This window comes from Calypte anna, chromosome 5A (genome assembly GCF_003957555.1).
Source record: "Calypte anna isolate BGI_N300 chromosome 5A, bCalAnn1_v1.p, whole genome shotgun sequence".
In the NCBI taxonomy this organism is placed as follows: domain Eukaryota; kingdom Metazoa; phylum Chordata; class Aves; order Apodiformes; family Trochilidae; genus Calypte; species Calypte anna.
Window position 1 is genome coordinate 41,157,699 of NC_044251.1, and position 24,433 is coordinate 41,182,131.

At 53.6% G+C, this 24,433-nt stretch overlaps 1 protein-coding gene across 1 annotated transcript; it reads right to left on the reverse strand.

Moving 5' to 3' along the window:
* Nucleotides 1–417: 417 nt before the first annotated feature.
* Nucleotides 418–23,810, reverse strand: GNG2 (G protein subunit gamma 2). Its single transcript, XM_008502181.2, has 4 exons — nucleotides 23,744–23,810; nucleotides 4,469–4,535; nucleotides 3,188–3,303; nucleotides 418–813 (listed from the first exon to the last, which is right to left on the reverse strand). The coding sequence occupies exons 3-4, from the start codon at nucleotides 3,272–3,274 to the stop codon at nucleotides 685–687; spliced, it is 216 nt and encodes a 71-aa protein (XP_008500403.1). The 5' UTR covers nucleotides 3,275–3,303; nucleotides 4,469–4,535; nucleotides 23,744–23,810; the 3' UTR covers nucleotides 418–684.
* Nucleotides 23,811–24,433: the final 623 nt, after the last annotated feature.

The window sequence follows — 24,433 nt, forward strand, 5'->3', positions numbered from 1 at the left end:
ACTTTTACTCACAGGTGTAACCACAAAGGGGAGGTTGGGGAGTGGGATCATGCCACGGGGCCACCAGTGTCCTCACCAAGCCACCACGGGGCCACTCGAGCCCTGGGCTAATGCTACCACCAGGAGTTTAAAGAAAAAAAAAAAGCACAAGACCAAACACTGAGTAACATCAGAGTCAATCCTAACCTGTGCTGAGTACAGCTGAAATAAATTAGAAAGGGAAATAAATCTTTTTTTTTTTTGGAAAAAAACCAACAATTAACCATTCCAAGAAGGTTATACACATCCTTAGCAAGTCAGGTTGCTCAGCACAGCTCTGCTGCTTTCAGTAGGGAACAATCAAACAATTTGGTGAGCAGAAAAAGTGGCACAAATTTATTCTTTACATCATTATTTTTTTTAACTTTTTTTTTTCCCTTTTTTTTTTTTTTTTTTTTCTCTCTAGGCAACTCTACAAACTTCAGACCTTTTGCCTCACAATGCAGATCATCTTATTCCCCCCCCCAAAAAAAGGTGGCCAGGTTCTTTACACATGCACATCTCTGTAGCTCCCAGGCCGTATATTTTACTTATTTTTGTTGTTGATCTTGTTGAGATTCTGCAGCCCAGCAGGTCATCCCCATTCCTAAAAACTCTACATCAGTGTTCAGGGTGGCCTGAATGCTGGTCAGGCTCCTGGAGGCTTTACAGGATCACACAGAAGAACTTCTTCTCTCTAAAGGGGTTTTCTGAGGCTGGCACGGGGGTCAATAGAGGGTCCTCCTTGGCATGGGCTTCACAGTAGGCCATCAGGTCTGCTGCTGCTTTTGACACCTGGAATAAAAGAAGATCAAGGTCCTGGAGCAGGTCCAAAGGAGGCAATTGGGCTGGTGAAGGGATTCAGCACAGATCCTATGAGGAGAGGCTGAGGGAGGAGGGAGAGGCTGGAAGGCAGGAGGGCTCTGCAGAGGGACCTGGACAGACTGGAGAGTTGGGATGATCCCAATGGGATGAGGTTCAACACGGCCAAGTGCCGGGTCCTGCACTTTGGCCACAACAACCCCATGGGGAGCTCCAGGCTGGGCACAGAGTGGCAGAAAGGGACCTGGGAGTCTGGATTGCCAGGAAGCTGAACAGGAGCCAGCAGTGTGCCCAGGTGGCCAAGAAGGCCAATGGCATCCTGGCCTGGATCAGGAACAGCGTGGCCAGCAGGTCCAGGGAAGGGATTCTGCCCCTGTGCTCAGCCCTGGGGAGGCCACAGCTTGAGTCCTGTGTCCAGTTCTGGGCCCCTCAGCTCAGGAAGGAGATTGAGGTGCTGGAGCAGGTCCAGAGAAGAGCAAGGAGGCTGTGAAGGGATCCAGCAGAATTGCTGTGAGGAAGGGCTGAGGGAGCTGGGGGTGTTGAGGCTGGAGAAGAGGAGGCTCAGGGGAGACCTCATCACTCTCTCCAACTCCCTGAAAGGAGGTTGGAGCCAGGGGGGGTTGGGCTCTTTTCCCAGGCAACTCTCAGCAAGACAAGAGGGCAGGGTCTCAAGTTGTGCCAGGGGAGGTTTAGGTTGGAGATGAGAAAGAATTTCTTTCTGGAGAGGGTGATCAGGCATTGGAATGGGCTGCCCAGGGAAGTAGTGGATTCTCCGTGTCTGGAGATCTTTCCAAAGAGCCTGGATGTGGCACTGAGTGCCATGGGCTGGGAACTGCAGTGGGAGTGGATCAAGGGTTGGACTTGATGATCTCTGAGGTCCCTTCCAACCCAGCCAATTCTATGATTCTATGACTCCATTAAAGACAGGTTGTGCTGGGGACATCCCACCCCAAGAGAGCCCCCCCCCCCCAGCTGGGGCTGAGCTGGACATCAGCAGCCCAGGGTATGGAATATCGTAATTCCACATCAACTGATGGATCAGCAGCATGGCCCAAGTGTGGTGGGGTTCCCAGTTCCCCATCTCTGATCTTGCTCTCAGCACAAGCTCTTGGGAGCATCCTTCACCTCCTGCCTCCCCCCTTCCCATCCTTTGGGAATTCTGCATCCCTGTGCCCACAGCACAGACTGCACTGAGGCACACAGTGGGGTTTTTTGGGGAGGGACCTTAAAGATCACCCAGTCCCAACCCCTCTGGATCTGTGTGCAAGGAGCAAGGGATCATTTTGGGGCTGTTTTGGCCTCCTGGCTGAGCCTGAGTGTTTTGGGCAGGGTTCTGCTGGGAGCACTGAGAGAGTCCCAGGACCTGATTCAGACACTCAGATCATGGAATCCCAGACTGGTTTGGGTTGGAAAGGACCTTAAAGACCAACTTAAAGATCATCTGTTCCCTGCCATGGTCAGGGACACCTCCCACCAGCCCAGGTTGCTCCAAGCCCCATCCAACCTGGGCTGAGACACTGCCAGGGATGGGGCAGCCACAGCTTCTCTGGGAAACCTGGCACAGGGGGCTCAGCACCCTCATAACAAACTGTTTCTCCCCACGATCTTATCTCCATCTCCTTCCAGCTGGAAACCAGCTGGAAAACCCTGGAAACCCTTCCCCCTCATCCCATCCCTCCAGTCCCAGTCTCAGGTGTTGCCTGAGATGGTCTGAGATCTCTCCTTGTCTCATTTAGGTCTTGGGACTGCTCTGAATTGCAAATCCCTTTCCCAGTTCCCAATCTTGGCTTCTGTCTCATGGCCCCAGGGTTGGGGGTGCTGCAAAAATGGCCCAGGAGAAGAGTCACAGCCTGGGGAGAGGAGAGAGGTGAAGGAATCTGGACACCTAACACCCTGCCTGGGGCTGATGGACCATGGACATGATTTGAGCTATGTAGGATGCATCACCATCTCCTTCCAGAGCTGGATGGGATTAAAACCTCATTCTCCTCAAAAACCCAGCACCAAGCAGGGGCCCTGGAACAGGGGATGCAGCCCTTCACTTGGAAGGGGTTTAAAGCCCTTCCCCCTCATCCCATCCCTCCCTGCCCTTGTCCCCAGTCCCTCCCCAGCTTTCCTGGAGCCCCTTCAGGCACTGGAAGGTGCTCTAAGGTCTCCCCATTGCAGCCTTCTCTTCTCCAGCCTCAACACCCCCAACTCTCTCAGCCTGGCTCCAGAGCAGAGCTGCTCCAGCCCTCCCAGCAGCTCCAGGGCCTCCTCTGGACTCACTCCAACACCTCCATCTCCTGCTGTTATGGCAGCATCACCTCCTCCCAGCATCCCCCCAGCCCCCCCAAGCCACCTTTACCTTTATCCTGTCGATGTTGGCCTCCATCTTCAGCTGCTCCACCAGCTTGCGAGCTTGGGCTATGCTAGCAGTGTTGTTGCTAGCCATGGGCAAGCCAGGCAGGCTCTCCAGCTGGGCTAGGGGCACAAACAGAACCCGGGTGAACTCTGGGGTGGGTGAAATCCCCCCAAGGATGAGCTGGGGTTGCAGGAGCTGGCAGAGCTGAGCAGTGGGAATGTGAGGACAGGAGACACAGATTTGGGCACTTCACCCAGATTTTAATTTTGTTTTTTTTTTTTTTACAAGGCCAGCAAGCCAGCAGCCTGGGTGAGTGCCAAAAACACCCTCCTGTCCCCACTTCAGCATCCCCAGAGCTGGGGGTGCCCTATGAGCCAGGCTCAGGGGACACTGGGACCTCCTGGAGATGCAGAAGGACCCTGAGCTGAGCTGGGATTTGGGGTTTGGTGTTGGAAGGAAGGCAAAGAACATCAAACCAGGGCTGTCCCCGACTTCCCCTGGGACATCTTGGCCATGCCAGGCTGGTTCTCCTGTCCCAAGCCAGGTCCATCACCCAGCCCCACGTCCCTGCTGTGTCCCTTGGCCTCTTTTGCTTTGTCCAACTGGAATATTTTGGATGCTAAACAGGATGTTGGGAGTTTCTTGAGATTTTAAGCCTGGGCCAACAAGCTGGGGAAGCTCATGAAGTCCACGCCAGCTCCATCAGGGATGTTTCTCCTGTCACCTTCTCCCAGCCATCAGCTCCAGTGGCCAGAAACCTGGCAGCCAAGGCTTTTGTGAAAACGGGGCTGAGGCTGTCTGTGAGCTCAAAAAAAAAAAGGTTTTTTTAGGGGTATTCTGGAATAGCAGGCTTCAGAGAGCCCCCCAGCAGCTCCCTTGGCTGATGGGATGAGGGTGGCCCACAATGAGGGGCTTGGGATGTTTAGGGTGGGTACCTGGGGCTCAAGCCTGTCACCAGGGGGATGTAAGGGTGTTTGGGGAGAAGCTCATGCTGAAAAAAACCCAACCTGGCACTGCCCATGCTCAGAGGGGACCAGAGAACATGCTGGGGCCAGATGGGGTTTCATGGAACCACCAAATTGATTGGGTTGGGAGGGACCTTAAAGCTCCTCTATTCCCACCCCCTGCCATGGTCAGGGACACCTCCCACCAGCCCAGGTTGCTCCAAGCCCCATCCAACCTGGGCTGAGACACTGCCAGGGATGGGGCAGTCAGGATGGGTCCCTTCCTCCCCCAGCCACCCCCCTGCCTGGTGGGGAGCCCCAGGAGAAGCTGTGATTTTACCAGAAGCAGAGCTCTCAGGTGCTTTGTGCCTCTAGGGGAAGATCTGCTCCTCTCAGCCGTCTGCTACCTTTAAATAAAAAGGACAGAAATACAAATAAAACCACAAGGAGCTGGGTTATGGGGCCTGTGATGCCACTCAAGACAACGAGAAGGTGATTTATGGCACCAGGAAACCCTGAACCTTCACAGACACCAAGTCCTCAACCCTGGTGGGGAGGCAGCAAGGCTGTGGCTTTCCTTGAGTGTCCCCCCTTCCCTCCAAGCACCCCCTGTGACATTATTTATCTGTGTTCAGCCAGGTTTTCAGCATAGGGAGAGGTTTCAAGGCAGCAGGCACCTCTCCAGGGGGTGTTGGCAGCAAGGTTTGGAGCTGTTCCTTGTCCCCAAGTCATCCAAAGATGGGACATCCCAACCCCTCTGTAGGATGCAGTCCCAAAGCACCACATGGGATTTACCCATGCTCAGAGCACATGGCCAGGAGGGAAATGCAACCCCCAGGGAAAACTCCCCCAAATCCTCCCCCTAACAGAATCACCGAATTGGCTGGGTTGGAAGGGACCTCAGAGATCATCAAGTCCAACCCTTGATCCACTCCCACTGCAGTTCCCAGCCCATGGCACTCAGTGCCACATCCAGGCTCTTTGGAAATATCTCCAGACACGGAGAATCCACTACTTCCCTGGGCAGCCCATTCCAATGCCTGATCACCCTCTCCAGAAAGAAATTCTTTCTCATCTCCAACCTAAACCTCCCCTGGCACAACTTGAGACCCTGCCCTCTTGTCTTGCTGAGAGTTGCCTGGGAAAAGAGCCCAACCCCCCCTGGCTCCAACCTCCTTTCAGGGAGTTGGAGAGAGTGATGAGGTCTCCCCTGAGCCTCCTCTTCTCCAGCCTCAACACCCCCAGCTCCCTCAGCCCTTCCTCACAGCAATTCTGCTGGATCCCTTCACAGCCTCCTTGCTCTTCTCTGGACCTGCTCCAGCACCTCAATCTCCTTCCTCAGCTGAGGGGCCCAGAACTGGACACAGGACTCAAGCTGTGGCCTCCCCAGAGCTGAGCACAGGGGCAGAATCCCTTCCCTGGACCTGCTGGCCACGCTGTTCCTGAGCCAGCCCAGGATGCCATTGGCCTTCTTGGCCACCTGGGCACACTGCTGGCTCCTGTTCAGCTTCCTGGCAATCCAGACTCCCAGGTCCCTTTCTGCCACTCTGTGCCCAGCCTGGAGCTCCCCATGGGGTTGTTGTGGCCAAAGTGCAGGACCCGGCACTTGGAATGTTGAACCTCATCCCGTTGGGATCATCCCAACTCTCCAGTCTGTCCAGGTCCCTCTGCAGAGCCCTCCTGCCTTCCAGCTGATCCACACTTCCCCCCAGCTTGGTGTCATCTGTGAATTTGCTGATGATGGACTCAATCCCCTCATCTAAATCATCAATGAAGATATTGAACAGAACTGGGCCCAACACTGATCCCTGGGGGACACCACAGCCGCCATTTTGATGCAGCCCCGTTCAGCACCACTCTCTGGGCCCGGCCCTCCAGCCAGTTCCTAACCCAGCACAGGGTGCTCCTGTCCAAGCTGTGGGCTGACAGCTTTTTCAGGAGGATGCTGTGGGAGACGGTGTCAAAGGCTTTGCTGAAGTCCAGGCAGACCACATCCACAGCCTTCCCCTCATCCACCAGGCAGTCCCCTGATCATAAAAGGAGCTCAGGTTGGTCAGGCAGGACCTGCCCTTCCTAACCCCGTGCTGGCTGGGTCTGATCCCTTGCCCATCCTGCAGGTGCTGTGTGATTGCACTGAGGATGATCTGTTCCATGACCCTGCCAGGCACTGAGGTCAGGCTGACGGGCCTGTAGTTTCCTCGGTCCTCTTTCCGGCCCTTTTTGTGGATTGGTGTGACATTCCCCAACTTCCAATCATCTGGGATGTCCCCAGTGAGCCAGGACTGTTGGTAGATGAAACCTCATCCCATTGGAATCATCCCAACTCTCCAGTCTGTCCAGGTCCCTCTGCAGAGCCCTCCTGCCTTCCAGCTGATCCACACTCCCCCCAGCTTGGTGTCATCTGTGAATTTGCTGATGATGGACTCAATCCCCTCAATCCCTCCTCTTTGCCAAACTCCCACCAAGCATCCCCCAGCTCCTGCCTGGTTCTGCTCTCCTTGGGCCAAACTCTGCACTTAACTACTCTCTCAGGAAAGAATTTTTTCCTAGTATCTCGTCTCAAATGTCTGCAGCAAAATCTCCCAGTCCAAATCATTGCTGGCTGGCACCTGTGCTCCAAGAAAACACCAATGTTATTTTTGTCTTTTGGATTCATGGAGAGCAGCTGACAGTCAAATGACATTTTCTTCCTTCACCCAGCCAAAACAGGACCCCAAACTTGGGATTTCGTTGGGCAAAAGCTCCAAGATGCCACTGACATCACAGCACTGAGCCAGCAGCTGCTCTTAGGCTGCTCCTGAAACCTTCAGCTTTGCCCCATGATGTGGAGCACCAAACTCTGCCCCATGAAACCATCATCACCATTCCAGCAAGGGCACAGTAAGCAGGATGAAATTGGGGTTGAATTTGCTAAGGGCCAACCTGCCCCACTCCATCCCAGTAAGTTCAACACATCTAAAGAAGCCCAGACTGGTTTGGGTTGGGAGAGACCTTAAAGCTCCTCCATTGCCACCCCCTGCCATGGTCAGGGACACCTCCCACCAGCCCAGGTTGCTCCAAGCCCCATCCAACCTGGCCTTCAGCACTTCCATGGAAGGGATCTACCTTGTTTTCCAGGTGCATTTTTCCCTCCCAGCACATTTCAGGGGTGTGCATCCCTTGTAAATGTTTTTCTGTCCCAGAGGAGAGCACTGATGCCACTCCTGTGCCTCCTGTCCCCCCCAAGCCACCATGGATGCACTGTCCCCCATCTTTCCTGCCAAACAGAAACTAATTAAAACCATTAATTTGCCAAGGTTCCTGCTGCTCCCCATCCAGCTCCAAGCTTGGTGAGCTGCTTGGCCACCAAGGAGCAATGCAAAATGCCACGTATGTCCTGAAAAAAGCCACCACGACAGGAGTATTTCTTGGTGCTGGAGCAATCCTAAGCCTCAGTCCTACTCCTCCCTCCCAAATTGGGCTCCTAGAGGGCTCTGGCATCCCATAACTGCCAGTCCTGCTTGAAGGAGTAATTAATCTTTCTTTGCCAGCTCCTCATCAGCACAAATTGCCACCCCCTTTGCACAGAATCTTCCTCCAGCCTCCACCATCCCCAACCCAACAACCCAAGCCCAACATCTCCCTTTGCTCTTTTCCTCCCTTCCCTTGGGTTTTATCACTACTTGGGTGTAGGTGAAGACTGGAATTCTCTGAAATGTTCCAAAAAATGGCATTTTAAGGGTGGATATTTAGTCTAATCCCTTTAAACAGGCAACTACCATCACAGAGGGGTCTCTTGACCCCTTTGCAGTGGGTTGGGTCCATCCCTGGTCCAAGGCTGGGACACCAGGTCCTTTGCCAAAGATTTTATTACCTTTTAAAAGGTGAAAAGAGCATCAAGGGAGACTTCTATAGACCTGCATCTCTTCAGCCCTGCAGCCTCTGGGCTGCTCTGGGGTTTTAAAGCCTGCCTGGATCTCATCCTCTCCCTCCATCCAATTTTCCCACCTTCTTTTTCACCTCCCAGTGGGTTTTTCTCCACTTGGCAGAATTGTTTTCTCCCCACACCACCTGGAGCTGAAGGAAAAGGTATGGCTTTAGAGGAAAGAAACATCTGGCAGGGAAAAACCTCACTGTACCCCCCACTGTAAAGAGCAAAAGCAAAGCACCACATGGCATCACCCACCACTGAGACCATCTCCTTTTTGGAGTCAAAGCAGAAGCCCCCCTGCTTCCTGTTTTCAACAACAACAAAAAAAACATAAATCAGGCTTTCCATCACTGGTACAGCAGGATTTTCCACCCAGAGAGAGGTAAGTGGGTGAATCCTGTTGGGGCAGCCAGGATTTGGGGGGTTGCAGGGCTTGTTCTCACCCAGCATTTATCAGGTCTAGAAAAAACAATGCTAGGATGGGTATTATTGAAATATAGAGTGGGTTGGGTTGGGAGGGATCATAACGTGATGTTTGGTCCCCAGGTTCAAAGGATTTTAAATCCCCCACCCTATAACTGGACATTTCTCTTCCCTACAAGAGTCTCTGCTCCACCACCTCCATCTTACTGGGGCCCAGGCTCTGCTTGCCCTGGGCCATCTTTGGAAGCCCCTGGGCTGGTTAAATCCCCACCAAGTGGCCCTGGCTGCTTGTTCCAGGGTACAGGTTTCTTGCAGGATGTTCTCTTTACAGCCCAGCTTTGCCACAGGGTTTATCCCATGGCAGGGAGATGGGATTCCAGCAGCCTGGGCTGCAACCTTGGTGGAGTGAGGAATTTTCTCCACATCACCCCGGTACGAGGTGCTTGCTGTTCATTTTTAGGGAGTTTCCATCCTCTTTTCCCTCTAACAGAGAAAGTTGCCTGGAAGACCTGGATATCCCAGCACTGTGGAGGCTGCTCCATGCCCAGGTCCTCATTCCCAGTCTTTTTTCCAGCTGGCTTTGCTTTCCAGGTGGAAAACCCCTTCCAAAGTGGCCCCGGGGTTGAGGTTCCCTCTCCTGCCCCGTGTCCCCAGCACGGAGTCTCCAGGCAATCCGGGCTCTTCCCAACTCAGAGCCAGCCACGTTGCTGCCTCATGGCAATGCAGGAGGGATCTGGGGAGGGCAGCAGCGTGGGGCAGGGGAACCAAAGCTGGCATTGGAGGGATGAGCAGCAGATCCTGGGAAAGGATTTGCTGGTGTCTGGCGGGAGCTGCTGGAGGAACATCCCCCTGGAAAGGGCTTTTTGTGCCCCAGGGCCAGCTGGCAGGGAGCTGGCAGAGAATCCCAGGCTGGTTTGGGTTGGAAGGGACCTTAAAGCTTCTCCATTATAACCTCAGTTTAGGGGCTCAGGGGAGCTTTGATGTGGAGAAGAGCCCAGAGCTCCTGCAGGGAGCTGGGAGGGGAGATGTCTCCAGCCCAGCCAGCTGTCTAGACTGCCTGTGAGGAGAGGACCTTCTGAGAGGGTGTGATTCAGCTCAGCTCCCAAGCAGACACCTCCAGCCACCCAAAGGGACTCTTCAGAAAGGCAGTGGCAGGGAAATTGCAGCCCTGAATGGAAGCCACGGGGCTGTGAGACACAGCTGGGAACCTGTCTGGTTTGAGTTAGAAGGGAGCATCTGTGCTCCTTGAGCATGCCCAAGCATTGGCTCCATGTCCTGATGGTTTGGATAATCCAGAGGGAATGCTCACCAAAACCACAGAAGCCAGGGATGCCATAGCCCAGACTGGTTTGGGTTGGAAAGGACCTTAAAAACCATCCAGTGCCTGTTCCCTGCCATGGTCAGGGACACCTCCCACCAGCCCAGGTTGCTCCAAGCCCCATCCAACCTGGGCTGAGACACTGCCAGGGATGGGGCAGCCACAGCTTCTCTGGGAAACCTGGCACAGGGGCTCAGCACCCTCACACCAAACTATTTCTTCCTCACATCTCATCTCTCTTCCATCTGGAAACCCTTCCCCCTCATCCCATCCCTCCCTGCCCTTGTCCCCAGTCCCTCCCCAGCTTTCCTGGAGCACCTTCAGGCACTGGAAGGTGCTCTAAGGTCTCCCCATTGCAGCCTTCTCTTCTCCAGCCTCAACACCCCCAACTCTCTCAGCCTGGCTCCAGAGCAGAGCTGCTCCAGCCCTCCCAGCAGCTCCAGGGCCTCCTCTGGACTCACTCCAACACCTCCATCTCCTGGTGCTTTGGGGTCAGTATTACAACAGAGGGATGTGCTCCAGCTGCCATTCCTGCTGGGATTGCTCCTGACCCCTGCACATCCCAGGGCTGAGGCAAATGGGGTCTCCTGAAATCTCCCTTTCCCTGTCCCCAGGCCAGGTGTGAGGCAGCATCCCGAAGGGATAACGGAGCCGGGCACGGCTGGAGCATGGGAATCCCTCACGTGGGGCTTTTGAAGTCATCCTGTTGCTTTTTTTCTTTTGCTAAAAGCCATGGCTAAAAATAGGTGTCTGGGTTGAAAAGGAATTACTAAATATATATATATAACTATAAAAATAGTACAGCCCAAAAGAACCCAGCCAAAAGCCACACTTGCAGCGGGTGGGAGCTGTGCAGTCACCTTGAACCCAACAGCAGTTGCAGAGCTGGCTGGGAAAGGAGCCTGAATCCCCCTCTAATTCCCTGTGATTTTCCTGATGGAAAGGAAAAGTTAGGAGCTGGATTTCTGGGCTCCCATCGTGCTGCTCCCCAAAGGACCCAACCCCTCAGCTGGGGGTTTCGAGCCCCAGCTCCCCCTCCCCAGTCCCTTTGCCAACCTCCACCTTTCCCTCCCCCCCCCTCCAACATCCATCCTGGTGTTTACAATCCCTGACAAGGATCCTGGAGGCAGAGGACATGTTGGGAAAGACAGAAAGAAATGAAGAAGGAGCCCGAGGTGTGTGGAAATAAAACAGTGAGCCCGTTTCCATGGCAACGCCTTAGTTACCACACCAGCATCCGCTCCCTCCTGCCAAACTGGGCTGAGGTGGGATGGGTGCTGGTTTTGGTTCCCATGTCAGTGGGTTTGGGTGTCTGGGGGGTGGCAAAGCTGACTTAGCCTGGTGCAGCCCTAATCAGCCAGATTTCACCCCAAAAGCAATGCTGGGGGTAGCCCAGCAATGGCTCCTCCAGGAATTTTCCTTCTGGAGGCCACGCAAAGAGGAGGGAGGGAGAGGGAGATGTGGAATAGGAGAGGAGCAGCTCAGGCTCCAGGGGGACATTTTGGGTCCCTTTTTGCCTGGAGAAGTCACCGTGCTGGGGGTGTGACATGAAAGTGAGAATCTCAGCTCTGTGTTTTCTCCCAGGCATCCAAACAGCTCAGTCAGGGCAAACACAAACTGACCTCAACTTCCTCCTTTTCTACTCTTTAAGTTTGAGGTTTTTTGGAGGTGTTTGGGGTTGTTTTTTATTCTTTATTTTCTTTAAAAAAGAGATTATTCAGGTGAATTCAGGAAATGATCCTCTCATTCCAACCCCCAGCCATGACACCTCCCACCAGCCCAGTTTACCCAGTGGCACTGCCCAGCTCTCCTTGACAATACTTTGGGCACATTATTTAGGATTTCTACCTCAGCAATGACCAAGGACCACCTGGTTTCTCCCTATAATGCTCTGCACCCACCCTATATAACAACAACCCCATTCCAGAGGATTATTCTCTTCCCATACTGGACTGACCCTGATTTAACCCTGTCCAGGGCAGCTGGGGATAACCCAGAACTTCCAAACCCCTCACATGGATGCAGCAGCAGCTCTGTGACAAAACCACAGCTGAAATGCCAACATTAAAAATTCCTTTGAAACCCCAATACCAAAATCCACCCCATGAAAGGTGCTTCCTACCAATGAAGGGGCAGCAGGTTGGGCAGCCCCTTGCTTTACAGGGTAGAAATTTCTCCTCTCAAGTAGACTTTAGGTCAAGGGAAAAGGCACCAACTCCCAGATGGCCAGAAAAGAGCAGAAACCCTCAAAAAAAAAAAAATAATCTTTTTTTTTCCCCATGGAGAGACTTCTAGAAAACCAAAATCACCCTTTAATTAGAAGTAGCAGCACGGCAATGACTTCTTAATTCCTTCATTTCTTGATTTAATCCCCAAAACCAACTTGAATTGACTCTGAAATAAATTCTTCAGAGGTACCTTGCTCAGAAATCCCAGGTCCCTGCCCCTTGTGCCAGGAAAAAAAAGCAAAAAACCCCCCAAAAAAGAGATGGTTAAAGCTGCTGAGGAAGGAATGAGATCCTGGACCAGGAAAAGGAGTTTAACATCTGCTCAGACAGCTCTGAACTCCTGACCCTTCATTAAGGGAAGCAGCCAAGAGTGATTATTTCATGGTAATTAACTGATCCATTCTTGGGTTTCATTTTTCTAACATCCTGCTGGCCAAGGTCAAGATAAAATCCTTTGGGGGAAAGTTTGAAAGGAGGTTTGGAAGGGAAGGGCCGAGGGGAGCATTGCCTGGAGGAGCTCTTTCCCCCAACCCTACAGATGAAAAAAGGATTTGGTGCTTTGGCTGTGTCCCCAGGGCTCCCAAAGGGACAAACTCCCCCTGATGAGCAAAAGTCACCATCAGCTCAAGGCCACGATGAGGGACAAACCATCAACCCAAGAGCATGAAGGTCCAGCCCCCCCTGAGCTTTCTGCTTCATAGAGTCACCAAATGGGTTGGGAGGGACCTTAAAGCTCCTCCATACCCACCCCATGGTCAGGGACATCTCCCACCAGCCCAGGTTGCTCCAAGCCCCATCCAACCTGGGCTGAGACACTGCCAGGGATGGGGCAGCCACAGCTTCTCTGGGAAACCTGGCACAGGGGCTCAGCACCCTCACACCAAACTATTTCTTCCTCACGTCCAACCTAAATCTACATTTAGGTGTCCAGTTCTGGGCCCCCCAGTTCAGGAAGGATATCGAGGTCCTGGAGCAGGTCCAAAAGAGGCAACCAGGCTGGTGAAGGGACCCGAGCACAGACCCTATGAGGAGAGGCTGAGGGAGCTGGGGGTGTTGAGGCTGGAGAAGAGGAGGCTCAGGGGAGACCTCATCACTCTCTCCAACTCCCTGAAAGGAGGTTGGAGCCAGGGGGGGGTTGGGCTCTTTTCCCAGGCAACTCTCAGCAAGACAAGAGGGCAGGGTCTCAAGTTGTGCCAGGAGAGGTTTAGGTTGGAGATGAGAAAGAATTTCTTTCTGGAGAGGGTGATCAGGCATTGGAATGGGCTGCCCAGGGAAGTAGTGGATTCTCCGTGTCTGGAGATATTTCCAAAGAGCCTGGATGTGGCACTGAGTGCCATGGGCTGGGAACTGCAGTGGGAGTGGATCAAGGGTTGGACTTGATGATCTCTGAGGTCCCTTCCAACCCAGCCAATTCTATGATTCTATGATTTGGAATTGTTGGTGTTGGTCTTTTCTCCCAAGGAAGAGGCACTTCCAAGAAGAGAAGAGGGGAGAGGAGCTGATGTTTCAGTGGGAATTGACCCATCATGATCATCTACTCCAAGTGCCTGATCACTTCAGGGCTGACCCAAACTTAAGGAAAATTTCAGAGAATCCCAAACTGGTTTGGATTGGGTGGGATCTTAAAGACCAGGTGTAGTTCTAACCCCCTGCCATGGTCAGGGACACCTCCAGGGTGCTCCAAGCCCCATCCAACCTGGGCTGAGACACTGCAAGGATCCCATCCAAGCCATGTCCCTACCTGGAAAATTCAGAGCAGATGATCCTTGGGGGCTCTCCCAACCTGGCACTCTCTGATTCTATAGTCAGGTTTGGGTAAGAAAGAAACCTCATTTTTTAGGAGTGGGCTCTCCATCACCACATGGATGGAACACATGGATTTGGCCATGCCACAGCTTCCCAGCTCCTCCTGCAAAGCCTTTTCCAGCTAAAAAATCCCCCTTAGGAGGCAAGAACCTCACTCTGTCTCCTCACCCACAGAACTCCTGCAGCAGGACGTGAAGTGGCAGAAATCAGAAATCAGGAACCATCCCCTGATGGCTTCACCCCAACCAAAACCTTTAGGAGAATTTTATTTTAAGTAACACTCACACGAAGCCTCATTACCCTTTTGGCAGCCCCTTGGGAATCACCCAGCAAAAAAAAAAAAGATCCAACCCCATTAAGCAGCCCAGGAGTTTAACCCCCCCCCCAGGAATTACCTTAGACTCCTTTAATTAGGTATCTGCCATACAAAAGAATTAATTAATTAGTGATAAGCACCTGAACCACATTACTCAGAAGGTTCTGTTTCAAGCTTCAAATACAGCCAACAGGTTACAGCCTGGAATTTCTTTTCCCAGCTTTCCAAGCCAAGCCACAAAAGGAGCTTTTATTTTTTGACTTATTTATCTTTTTTTTTTGGGTGTGGGGTTTTTTTTTTCCCATTTTTTTCCCCTCCCAGCTATCCAGAGATGCTTCTAAAATAGTGTCACAGTGCGTGGGGAGGGGAGAGCTTTGGAATTTTGGAGTGTTTGGTGTGTTTTAGGCAGGAGGGGTGGGGGAAAAAAAGGAGGTTTGCAGCTCCAGGTGATCTGCAAAGGTTTCCCTACAAAGCTGTTTTGTTAGAGCATCCCCAAAAATGAAACAAGGGACCAAATCCCCAGCTGCAGGCAGAGGAGCAGCACGAGATGTGGGGTGATTTTAGCAGCTTTCTGCTTCAAATATTAATATAAAAACAGAGAGGAAAAAAATACTAAGAGGAGATAAAAATATATTCCCATGGATTTTCCCAATCCTTGGAAAAGGAATTTCCTGGGTGGGGCCTCCTCAGTTCATGGCCTGCAAGGTCCTGCTGGAAAACTTGAGGCTACAGAGGGGCTTCTCCCAGTTGTCTGCAGCAGGGATGAGGGCAGGGATGCAGGGAGGGATGCGAGGCAGGAGGGGATGCAGGCAGGGATACAGGGAGGGATGCAGGGAGGGATGAAAGGCAGGAGGGGATGCAGGCAGAGATGTGGCATGGATGCAGGAAGGGATGAGGGCAGGGATGCAGGAAGGGACAGAAGCAAGGATGCAGCAGGGATGTGGGCAGGGATGAGGGCAGGGATGCAGGAAGGGATAGGAGGGATAGGAGGGATAGAAGCAGGGATGCAGGAAGGGATGTGGGCAGGGATGCAGGAAGGGATAGAAGGGATAGAAGCAGGGATGCAGGAAGGGATGCAGGCAGGGATGTGAGAAAGGATGTGACAGGGATGTGGCAGGGATGCAGACAAGGTTGTGGCAGGGCTGCAGGCAGGACCAGAAGCAGGAATAGAAGCAGGACCAGAAGCAGGACCAGAAGCAGGACCAGAAGCAGGGCTGCAGAGCCCTGGTGTGCTGCAAACCAGGTTAGCTGGGGCTGGCTGGGGAGAAGTAGGTTGTTCCCCTGGCCTCAGTGAGCTGACCCATATTATCTCAATTAAATTTAACTTCTGCTGCCTCCTTTTTATTTTTTTTTTTCCTTGTCACCCAATGCAGCTGGGTCTAAAGTAGGACCCAGCTGTGGAGGCAGAGAGGACACCAGGGTCCTTCCCCATGTGAGCAGGGCATGGCCACAGTGGCAGAAGTGGGACAGGGAGGTGGCAGGGGGTGGGGAGGTGTCATAGAAAGGGGATGAGGGCTCCCCCCACTCAGCCCTGACCCCCCCATATCACCCCTGGCCACCATCCCCCCCCTTTAAACCTCCAAAAATCTGCTGTGCAGGGAGCCACACTCACTGAGCCCATCCTCATCCTCACCTCCTCACTCACCACTTCCTACCCACTGCCTGCAACATCTCAGTTTTTCTCCCAGAGCTGCCAAAATCCCTGGAATCAGCCTGTTTTCCCTGGGAAATGTGGGCAAAGCATCCCTGCCCCCAGGATTCTGGCTCCAGAAAGGATGGCACAGGCTCAGCCAACACGGATAGAAGGCAGATGGGAGGAGAAATTCCCACCCCCAAACACCACCACCTCCCAGAACTGGAGTTTGCAATACTGAGCATTGGAAAACAAAGTAATTAATAAAAATAAAGCCAAGGGGATGAAAAACAATGAAGTTTGTTGGGGCTTTTTTGGGTTTTTTATTTTGGGGGTGTGGTTTTGGTGCCTAATTTGCCACCAATTAATGGCTGTGCTTACACCAATCTTGGTTTTAAGCTTAAATAAAATAAACCCCAGTGTCTCCTCCCTGCTTAAACCTCTCCTTAAGAGTGGCTGCTTGAATTAAAATCATCTTTTTTTCTCCCCCCCAAGCTCAGAGTGAGAGGAAGGGGCAGGGTCCCCCCTGCTGGTGTTGGCTGGGGAGAGACTGGGAAGCACCCACCATGGATCCAACCCCCCTGATGAGGATGTGAAGATGAGCAGGAATGAGATGAACCCTCCTGAGATGGATGCTTCTTAAGTAATGCAGCTGGGCAGGATGGGACCAGCCCCACCAGCACTAAACAACCACCAGCACCCCCAGATGGGCTCCCCCAGACTCAACACACAGGGAGGGGATTGCAAGGGCCACCAGGTTGGAGGGATTTGGCTGCTGGAACTTGAAGGCCCTGGAAAATGATGGTCTCAGGGAACGTGGGAGTAAGAGGCAGCACAGGATGAAGGAGAATTTGGCTCTTTGCAAGGTGCTACAGAAACCACTGGGCTCCACCAGACCTGGGCAGTGTTCAGTGCATCCCCACCCGAGGTGACAGCATCAGCCTGGGTGCTTCCTACCAGGGACAGAGCTGCTCCAGCAGCAAAGGATCTAAAAACTAACTGGAAAATCTCATACAATCCCAGACTGGGTTGGGTTGGAAGGGATCTGAATGATCACCCAGTGTCACTCCCCTGCCATGGTCAGGGACACCTCCCACCAGCCCAGGTTGCTCCAAGCCCCATCCAACCTGGGCTGAGACACTGCCAGGGATGGGGCAGCCACAGCTTCTCTGGGAAACCTGGCACAGGGGCTCAGCACCCTCACAACAAACTATTTCTTCCTCACATCTCATCTCTCTTCCAGCTGGAAACCCTTCCCCCTCATCCCATCCCTCCCTGCCCTTGTCCCCAGTCCCTCCCCAGCTTTCCTGGAGCCCCTTCAGGCACTGGAAGGTGCTCTAAGGTCTCCCCATTGCAGCCTTCTCTTCTCCAGCCTCAACACCCCCAACTCTCTCAGCCTGGCTCCAGAGCAGAGCTGCTCCAGCCCTCCCAGCAGCTCCAGGGCCTCCTCTGGACTCACTCCAACACCTCCATCTCCTACTGTTCTGGCCTTGGGGACCCCAGAACTGGACCCAGCACTGCAGGGGGGGTCTCAGCAGAGCAGAGCAGAGGGGGACAATCCCCTCCCTGTCCCTGGTGGCCACACTGCTGGGGATGCAGCCCAGGACAGGGGGGGTTTCTGGGCTGCAGCTCCTGTTGAGCTTCTCCTCACCCAACACCCCCAAATCCTTCTCCTCAGGGTTGCTCTCACCCCATTCTCCAGCCAGGCTGTGGGGTTTTGGGATCCCCATGGGCAGGACCTTCCTCTTGGCCTTGCAGTTTCCATGTCTCTGTTTACTCTCCTCTAGGCAGCCACCACATGGTGACACACAGCTTGGTGTCACCAGCAAACTGAGGTCTGAACCACAGGTTGTGGGTGGCTGATGACCTCTCAATGGACACAGCAACACCTGAACCCACAGGGACTCCTGATTCCCATGGGAACAGCACTGAGCTGGTCCTGCTCCAAGCAGGAGGTGGGACCAGAGACCTCCAGAGGGCCCCTCCAACCCAACTGACTCATCATCCACGTTGAGGTGTTACCAAAATCCCTCTTTGCTCACTGGAAAACACCTGAGGGACCTGGAAAGCAAGAGGAAAATGTAGGGGAGGTGCCAGCTCATCCCAAAGCCACCAACTCTCAGGACTCACACATCCCAGGCTGGTGAAATCCAAACCCAGAGCCAGGGACTTCCCCCATAACACATCCCAAGCTGTCACCCAGAGGTAACCATCTCCCCAGCCTCTCCATCCAGCTCCTGCCAAAATGGGTCAAATTGCAGAGCCAAGACAAGCAGAAGGAAGCCTTGGAGCCAACTCAACCATGAGCTAAGTGAGAATAAAACCTGGATGCTGTGCCCAGGGAGCAGGGTAGGAAGCCAAAACCCAACAGTGAGGACAAAACCCAATGATGAGGACAAAACCCAACCTCCTGGTGGGTGGGGGACCAGAGGTGAGGAATCCTCCAGCATGCAGATGTGCTGGTCAGATGTGTTCCTGCAAAGCATCTGCTGCCCTGCAAGCAGCTCAGGGCTGGGGGGGAGGAAAGGAAACAGCTGTGGCTGGAGCCCTGCTCAAGAGAAACCTTCCAGAGATCACGAGAGGTCTGGGTTTGTCAGATAAAAAGCAAGAGCAGGAAATGTCACAAGGTTTGCAGAGCCAAGCAGCTACAGATTGAGTCTATTCAGCCCCCAGGTTTGACTCAGGATCTTTCTGTACCTCCTGCCAGGGTTTGCTTCAAAGCTTTCCCAAAGCTACAGAGAGGAAACATCCCTCTGGTACCAGCACTGGGGCTGCCTCTGCCCCCAAAATGCCCCCCCCAAAAATGGGCACTGACGTTTTCTCCTCTTGCTTTGGTTCTCAGAAGACTGAGATGAAAATCTTGGTGTCCCCCTGACCCTTTCAGGAAGAAAGGAGGAGAAGTGAGATGGTTCCCTTGGGTTCCATGAAGACCTCCAGGGACATTTAACCTTCCTCCAAAGCCATAAAACCTCAACAGGTTGGGTGCAGCCCATCCCTAAGGCCCACATTGGCCCTGGGCAGACATCTGCAGAGGCTGGGGACACATTAATCCCTCTCAGGATGGTGTCTGCAGGTCTGAAACCAAAAGCAGCAGCAAGGAAGAAGGTCCTGCAGCTCCTCCCTTGCACATCTCCAACCCCACAGTGTCCCCTGCATCCCTGGCCCAGGGGTTTTTCCATCCCCAACCCCATGAGCAGATGTTGGGTGCTATCTCTTCCACCCTTGACACCTGCCTGTGCCCCCCAAGGGCTGCTTGAGGAGAAATGCATCAAAATAGAGAAAAAAAACCTCTTGCAAAGGGATTCCTACCTTCACACAGCTCCTGTGCTGCCTTCCTCCTGCTGACCCCAACACAGCTGGCCATAGGATCATGGAACCACAGCTGGGGTTTGGTTGGGAGGGAACTTAAAGCTCATCCAATCCCCACCCCCTGCCATGCCCAGGGACACCTCCCACCAACCCAGGTTGCTCCAAGCCCCATCCAACCTGGGCTGAGACACTGCCAGGGATGGGGCAGCCACAGCTTCTCTGGGAAACCTGTGCCAGAGCCTCACTAAACTCAAATTAAAGAATTCCTTCCTCCCATCTCATCTCCATCTCCCTTCTTTCAGTTAAAAAACATTCCCCTTCACCCTTTCCATCCCATCCCTCCCTGCCCTTGTCCCCAGTCCCTCCCCAGCTTTCCTGGAGCCCCTTCAGGCACTGGAAGGTGCTCTAAGGTCTCCCCATTGCAGCCTTCTCTTCTCCAGCCTCAACACCCCCAACTCTCTCAGCCTGGCTCCAGAGCAGAGCTGCTCCAGCCCTCCCAGCAGCTCCAGGGCCTCCTCTGGACTCTCCAACACCCCAAAACAAACCAATCAATCCCCTCAAGGCAGGACCTTACAAGCCCCACCACGACCACTGCTTTTCCCTGGCCTCAAGACCCCAACCCCACCTTTGCACATTGGCAAATGAGCCAAGAAATAAATTTATTACATGAGAAACATCCTGGGCAGCTGCCAGGGTTTGCCCAGATCCTGTCCTGTCACCAGCCCTGTCACTATTGTCCTCAGGTGCCAGGCAGGGACCAGGGGGCTGCTGAGCTGCTCCTGTGCAGGCAGGAGGAGGAAAGGGGAGGGGGTTTCAGCACCAGTTTACTCTGAGCATCTCCTGTCACTGTGTCTGTGGTGGCACAGGGCAGTGATGGCCCCGTGGTGGCACTGGTGGCTCTGCCCAGGGGGATGGGGACAGCTCTGGAGGCTTCAGGATGGGATTTGGCCACTGTCCCCAGACCAAACCAGTTCCCTCCCAGTGCCAGAGGAGGGATGCAGAGCAGTGCAGGGATGGTAGGATTCCTTTGGTGGGATTCCATGGAATCCACTGATGCTCAGGAGCCCTGAGGAGCTCCAAGGCTTGGACCAAGCTGCTCTGTCACCTCCAGGCTCCACTCCCTCTTCCAAACGAGACCTTTCCAGCTGCTTATAGTGAACATCACAGGAGGGATGAGACCAACTTCCCTTCCCAAAACCCTCAGGAGGAGCAAAGATGGGACATTAAACCTGTTAATCCAAGACACTGAGGTCAAGGAGCTTTGCTGCACCAGAGCCTCCACCCTCTGCCAACCCTTGGAATGCTGTGACACCCATTCCAAGCCCTACCACCCCATGGACAGCGTTTTGGGGGTTCCTATCAGCACCCCCTAAGAATGAGCAACATCTCAGGAGGCCTTTTTCACAGACTCATTCTGGTTGGAAAAGTCCTTCAAGATGGTTGAGCCCAACCCTACCAAGTCCAGTGCAACCCCTTGGCCCTCAGCACCCCATCTGCAGGGCTTGGGTACCTCAGCAGGGCTTTGGATGCACCCAAAAGCATCACCCAGTACCAGAGACCTCCCCTCAGTGCCTGTACCCCCCCACCCAGCAACATTTGCATCTTCTCTCCTGGCTGAACTAAATCAGCCCAAGCTACAGTGATGGACAACAAGGAAATTGCTGCAGAAAAAAAAAGCCAGGGCAGGATGAGATAAGGTGAAAATTAATTGTGTGTGGTAGGAGAAACAAGTCCTGGTGCAGCTGCTGCCCAGGAATCGTGGTGGGTTTGCCCAGCTGCATGCAAATAGGAAGGTGCTGAGTTTTGGAAGGTTGGTGGGATGCCATTTCAGGGCTTTATTTTTATTTTCTCGGTGCTGAGGTTGTGGAAAAAAAAAAAAATTAAAAAAAAATTGGGTTTTGAAGTCCATGGGATGACACAAAATGCCAGGTTTTGGGCTCCAGGCTCAGCAGGGCTGTGTCCTGGCCCAGCCCTGGGGTTGGCTGCATCCAACTCCTGCTGCTTCCCAGCCGGAAAAGCTCCGGTGATTCAGTGCCCGGCTTTGATCGAACCCATCATTAATTAATCACTGGTTTGACCCAAAGCTTCAGCTCGAGGGACACCAGCAGCCCAGTGACTTCGGATAAAGCCCTGAAATGGCATCCTACCAACCCTCCAAATAAAAAAAACCCCATAACTCTCTGCAAGCAGCTGGGAAAAGCCTCCAAGATTCCTGGGCAGCACCCGGACCTCTGGGCAGCATCCTCCTGCTGCACAAGATTAATCCTCTCCTTATTTCATCCTTTTTTCTGCAGGACAACCCCACCCCCCTTTATTAATTCCCCCCCATGAGTTCAGGGGGTTCCTACCCTCTAAAGGAACCATTTTGGGGGGTGTTGGCACCCTACGTGTTGAATGCAGAAATAAACAAAAAAAAGACCCAGGGGAAGGTTGGAGCCTCACTGGAAGCCAGCAGGGAATCCAACTGGGAAAGGACAAGCACAGGAAAACCTCACACCCCCCTTTGCCACCCTGCACCTCCACCCTTTTAATCCCCCCATCTTTTCATGAGCTTTTCATCCCAGGAGGGAGCAGCTGGGGGAGAAACCAGAGGGAGAAAAAGAGCCTAAAAAATTAAAGACCCACCCTAAGCCCTCTGCTGGTTCCTGGGCTGGCTGGGAAGGCAAGAGAGCAGCATCCCCCATCCCACCCTGCCTGCAGGAAGAGGAGCTGTGCTGAGAACTGATGCAACTCATGCCAAAAATGGTGGTTTTCCTTCCATCCAACCCTTTAATCCCAACCCAAAACCCGGGGCAGCACCACTGGTGTCACGAGCACTCTGGCCTCAGTGCTGGGGTGTGTGTGGGGGGAGGTTTGGGGGGACACAGGGGGTCCCTGGGGGCTTTCTCCATCACTAATTACCATGGTAACAGCCTGCACTGACACCCGGATGTCCTCTTTTGGTGACTCACTGGGTTGGAAAAGCAGAAAGTGGTGGCTCAGCCACTGCCATTTGGAGGCCAAAGCACCCAGAGCATCCCCCCCTTGCAAAGCTGGCAGGTCCCAGGGAGTTTGGGAGTGATGGACACGTGTGGGGACCATCCCAGAGGTTGGGGGGGTACCACCTCCCCACCCCATCCCAAACTGGGGTGAAGGAAGGAAGGAAGGATGAGTCTGGTTGTCCCACAGGTGATGCTGAGCCCACCCAACTCATGGCACAGGTGAGCAGCAGCTTCCTCTGAGAAGCTGGAAGAGCCCCCCCTAAAATCCCCACCCAAAACGATGCCAAACCTCAGGAGAGGCCAAGAGGGGGAATGTTCCCCCTTTACCCCATGGCACAAGGGGGAGAAAAACCTCAGGAGTGCCTTGAAACCTCCTCCCAGAGAAAGGCTTCATCCCGGGGCTTTCCTGGCAATAATTAATTGAGTCATATTTCAATCCAGCCAGAGGCCATATGGTAGAAAAGAGGATTAAAATCGCCTGCTCCAGCTGCATTCAGGGAAATCCAGTTAGAAGGAAAAAAATCCTCCGTGCCTGGCCCCACTCAGCTGCCAGGGGAGGAGTTGCTGCCACCCCCATGGCCCCTGAGAGGGAAATCTGGGGGCTGGGAAGGCAATAAATAAAATAAAATAAAATAAAATAAAATAAAATAAAATAAAATACAAAATAAAATAAATAACCCCCTAAGCCTGCCATGATCCCCTGCCCCACATGCACCAGGTAAAGCTGTGGCAGGTAAAACACCCACTGGGTCACCACCCTTTGGGGTAAGAGCCTTAAGTTTAGTAGTAACTCGTTAGTAAGGGGCAGGGGATTGCTGTGCTCCAGGGTTTGCCTTCAGTATTAATCCATTTTTTCCTTGAAGATGCAAGAAAGCAAAAGTTTTTGATGCTGGATTCCCTTTTTTCTGCAATCCCTGGACCAGTTTTCCCCGGGCACATCTGCCTGGGGGGTTTTCTCAAGATTACTTTCCCTCAAACCACCACTGGGAAAAATAAAAATAATAATAAAAAAAAGGATTTGGATGGGAATGATGGGGAAAAAGAGGGTGGGTGCTGAGGGGATGGAAGGGTGGGGTGTCACCCCCCTCCTCCAAGCCAAGCTGGGAAGGTAGAAGCCATCCCAGCTGAGGTTTCTTGCAGGGATTTGGGGTTGGGGGGGGAGAAAAAAATAAAATACAACTCTCAGCCTGCTTTCTCAGGGAATAATAAGTGAGTAAGTAAGTAAATAAATAATTAAAAATAAGAAAGAACACTACATCTCATTCATCGGTGGAAAAAAAGCCTTTCCTGTGATGGCAAATCAGTTGATTAACTGAGGATCAAAAGCCTCTAAATCAAACCTTTGTTGGGGAGACTGAACTCTTTGTCTCAGGCACCCCCCGCCCCAGACTGAACGGGGACCCCCACGCGTGTGTGTGTCCCCCCCACCCCATCTCCTTCCCGCAGGTGCCATCGCCCCCCGAGCCCGTGGGGTCCCCGCGGGATTGATGGGGGTGGGACCCGAGGAGATGGGGAGGGAAGGGGGCGATTTTTTGCTGATTTGGGTTTGGGAATGAGCCATTTGGGGGTCCACGGGTGGCAGGGGGGGTGTTGAGGACCACCCGGCTCATCCCCCGTGTGTGCCAGTGCTGTCAGGCTCAGCCCTCCCAGTGCTCCCAGTGCCCCCCCAGTCCCCCTGTGCCCGGCGGTACCTGGAAGCGGGAGGTGCTGCCCCGGATCCCGGCGGGGCGGGCGGCGGCGGGACGGATGGATGGATGGATGGATGGATGGATGGATAGATGGATGGAAGGATGGAGGGAAGGATGCGGGCAGGAGGCAGGAGGAAGGTGGTCAGCAGCAGCCCCGAGCGCCGAGTCCCCACCCAGCTTTGTCTGCGCTCATCCCTCTGCCTACAGGAAGCGGCTCGGCCCCGACTTCCTCCTCCTCCTCCTCCTCCTCCTGCTCTCCTCTCCCTTTCCGACCCCCCGGGTTTTGCAGGTGGTTTCTGTCCGGTCCCCCGCTGCCTCCCGCCCCTCACCCCACCTCAGGCCCTGCCTCTGCCCCTGGCCCCCTCCCCTTTCTGCCCCTGCCACCCACCACCCACCCTGACCTCCCCCCCACCCTGCACCCCACACATGCGACACACCAACCCCAAAACCCTCACCCCCTCCCGCTGTACCCCCATCCTGCACACCCCAATCCCCCTGCACCCCACAACCTCCCCTGCACACCCAAAAATCCCCCTACACCCACCCTGCACCTCACAACCCCCCTGCACCCACCCTGCACCTCACAACCCCCTGTTACCCATCCTGAACCCCAAAATCCTCCTGCACCCTGCAACCCCCCTGCACCCCACACCCCCATCCTGCAACTCACACTCCCCTTGCCCCCCCAAAACC

What these genes read in the sequence shown, in the direction of transcription:
- GNG2 (XM_008502181.2), bottom strand. Translation starts at nt 3,274, where the DNA reads ATGGCTAGCAACAACACTGCTAGCATAGCCCAAGCTCGCAAGCTGGTG. An exon ending in CCAACATCGACAGGATAAAG is followed by an intron (nt 814 to 3,187) that starts GTAAAGGTGGCT and finishes CTTTTATTCCAG; the next exon opens with GTGTCAAAAGCAGCAGCAGA.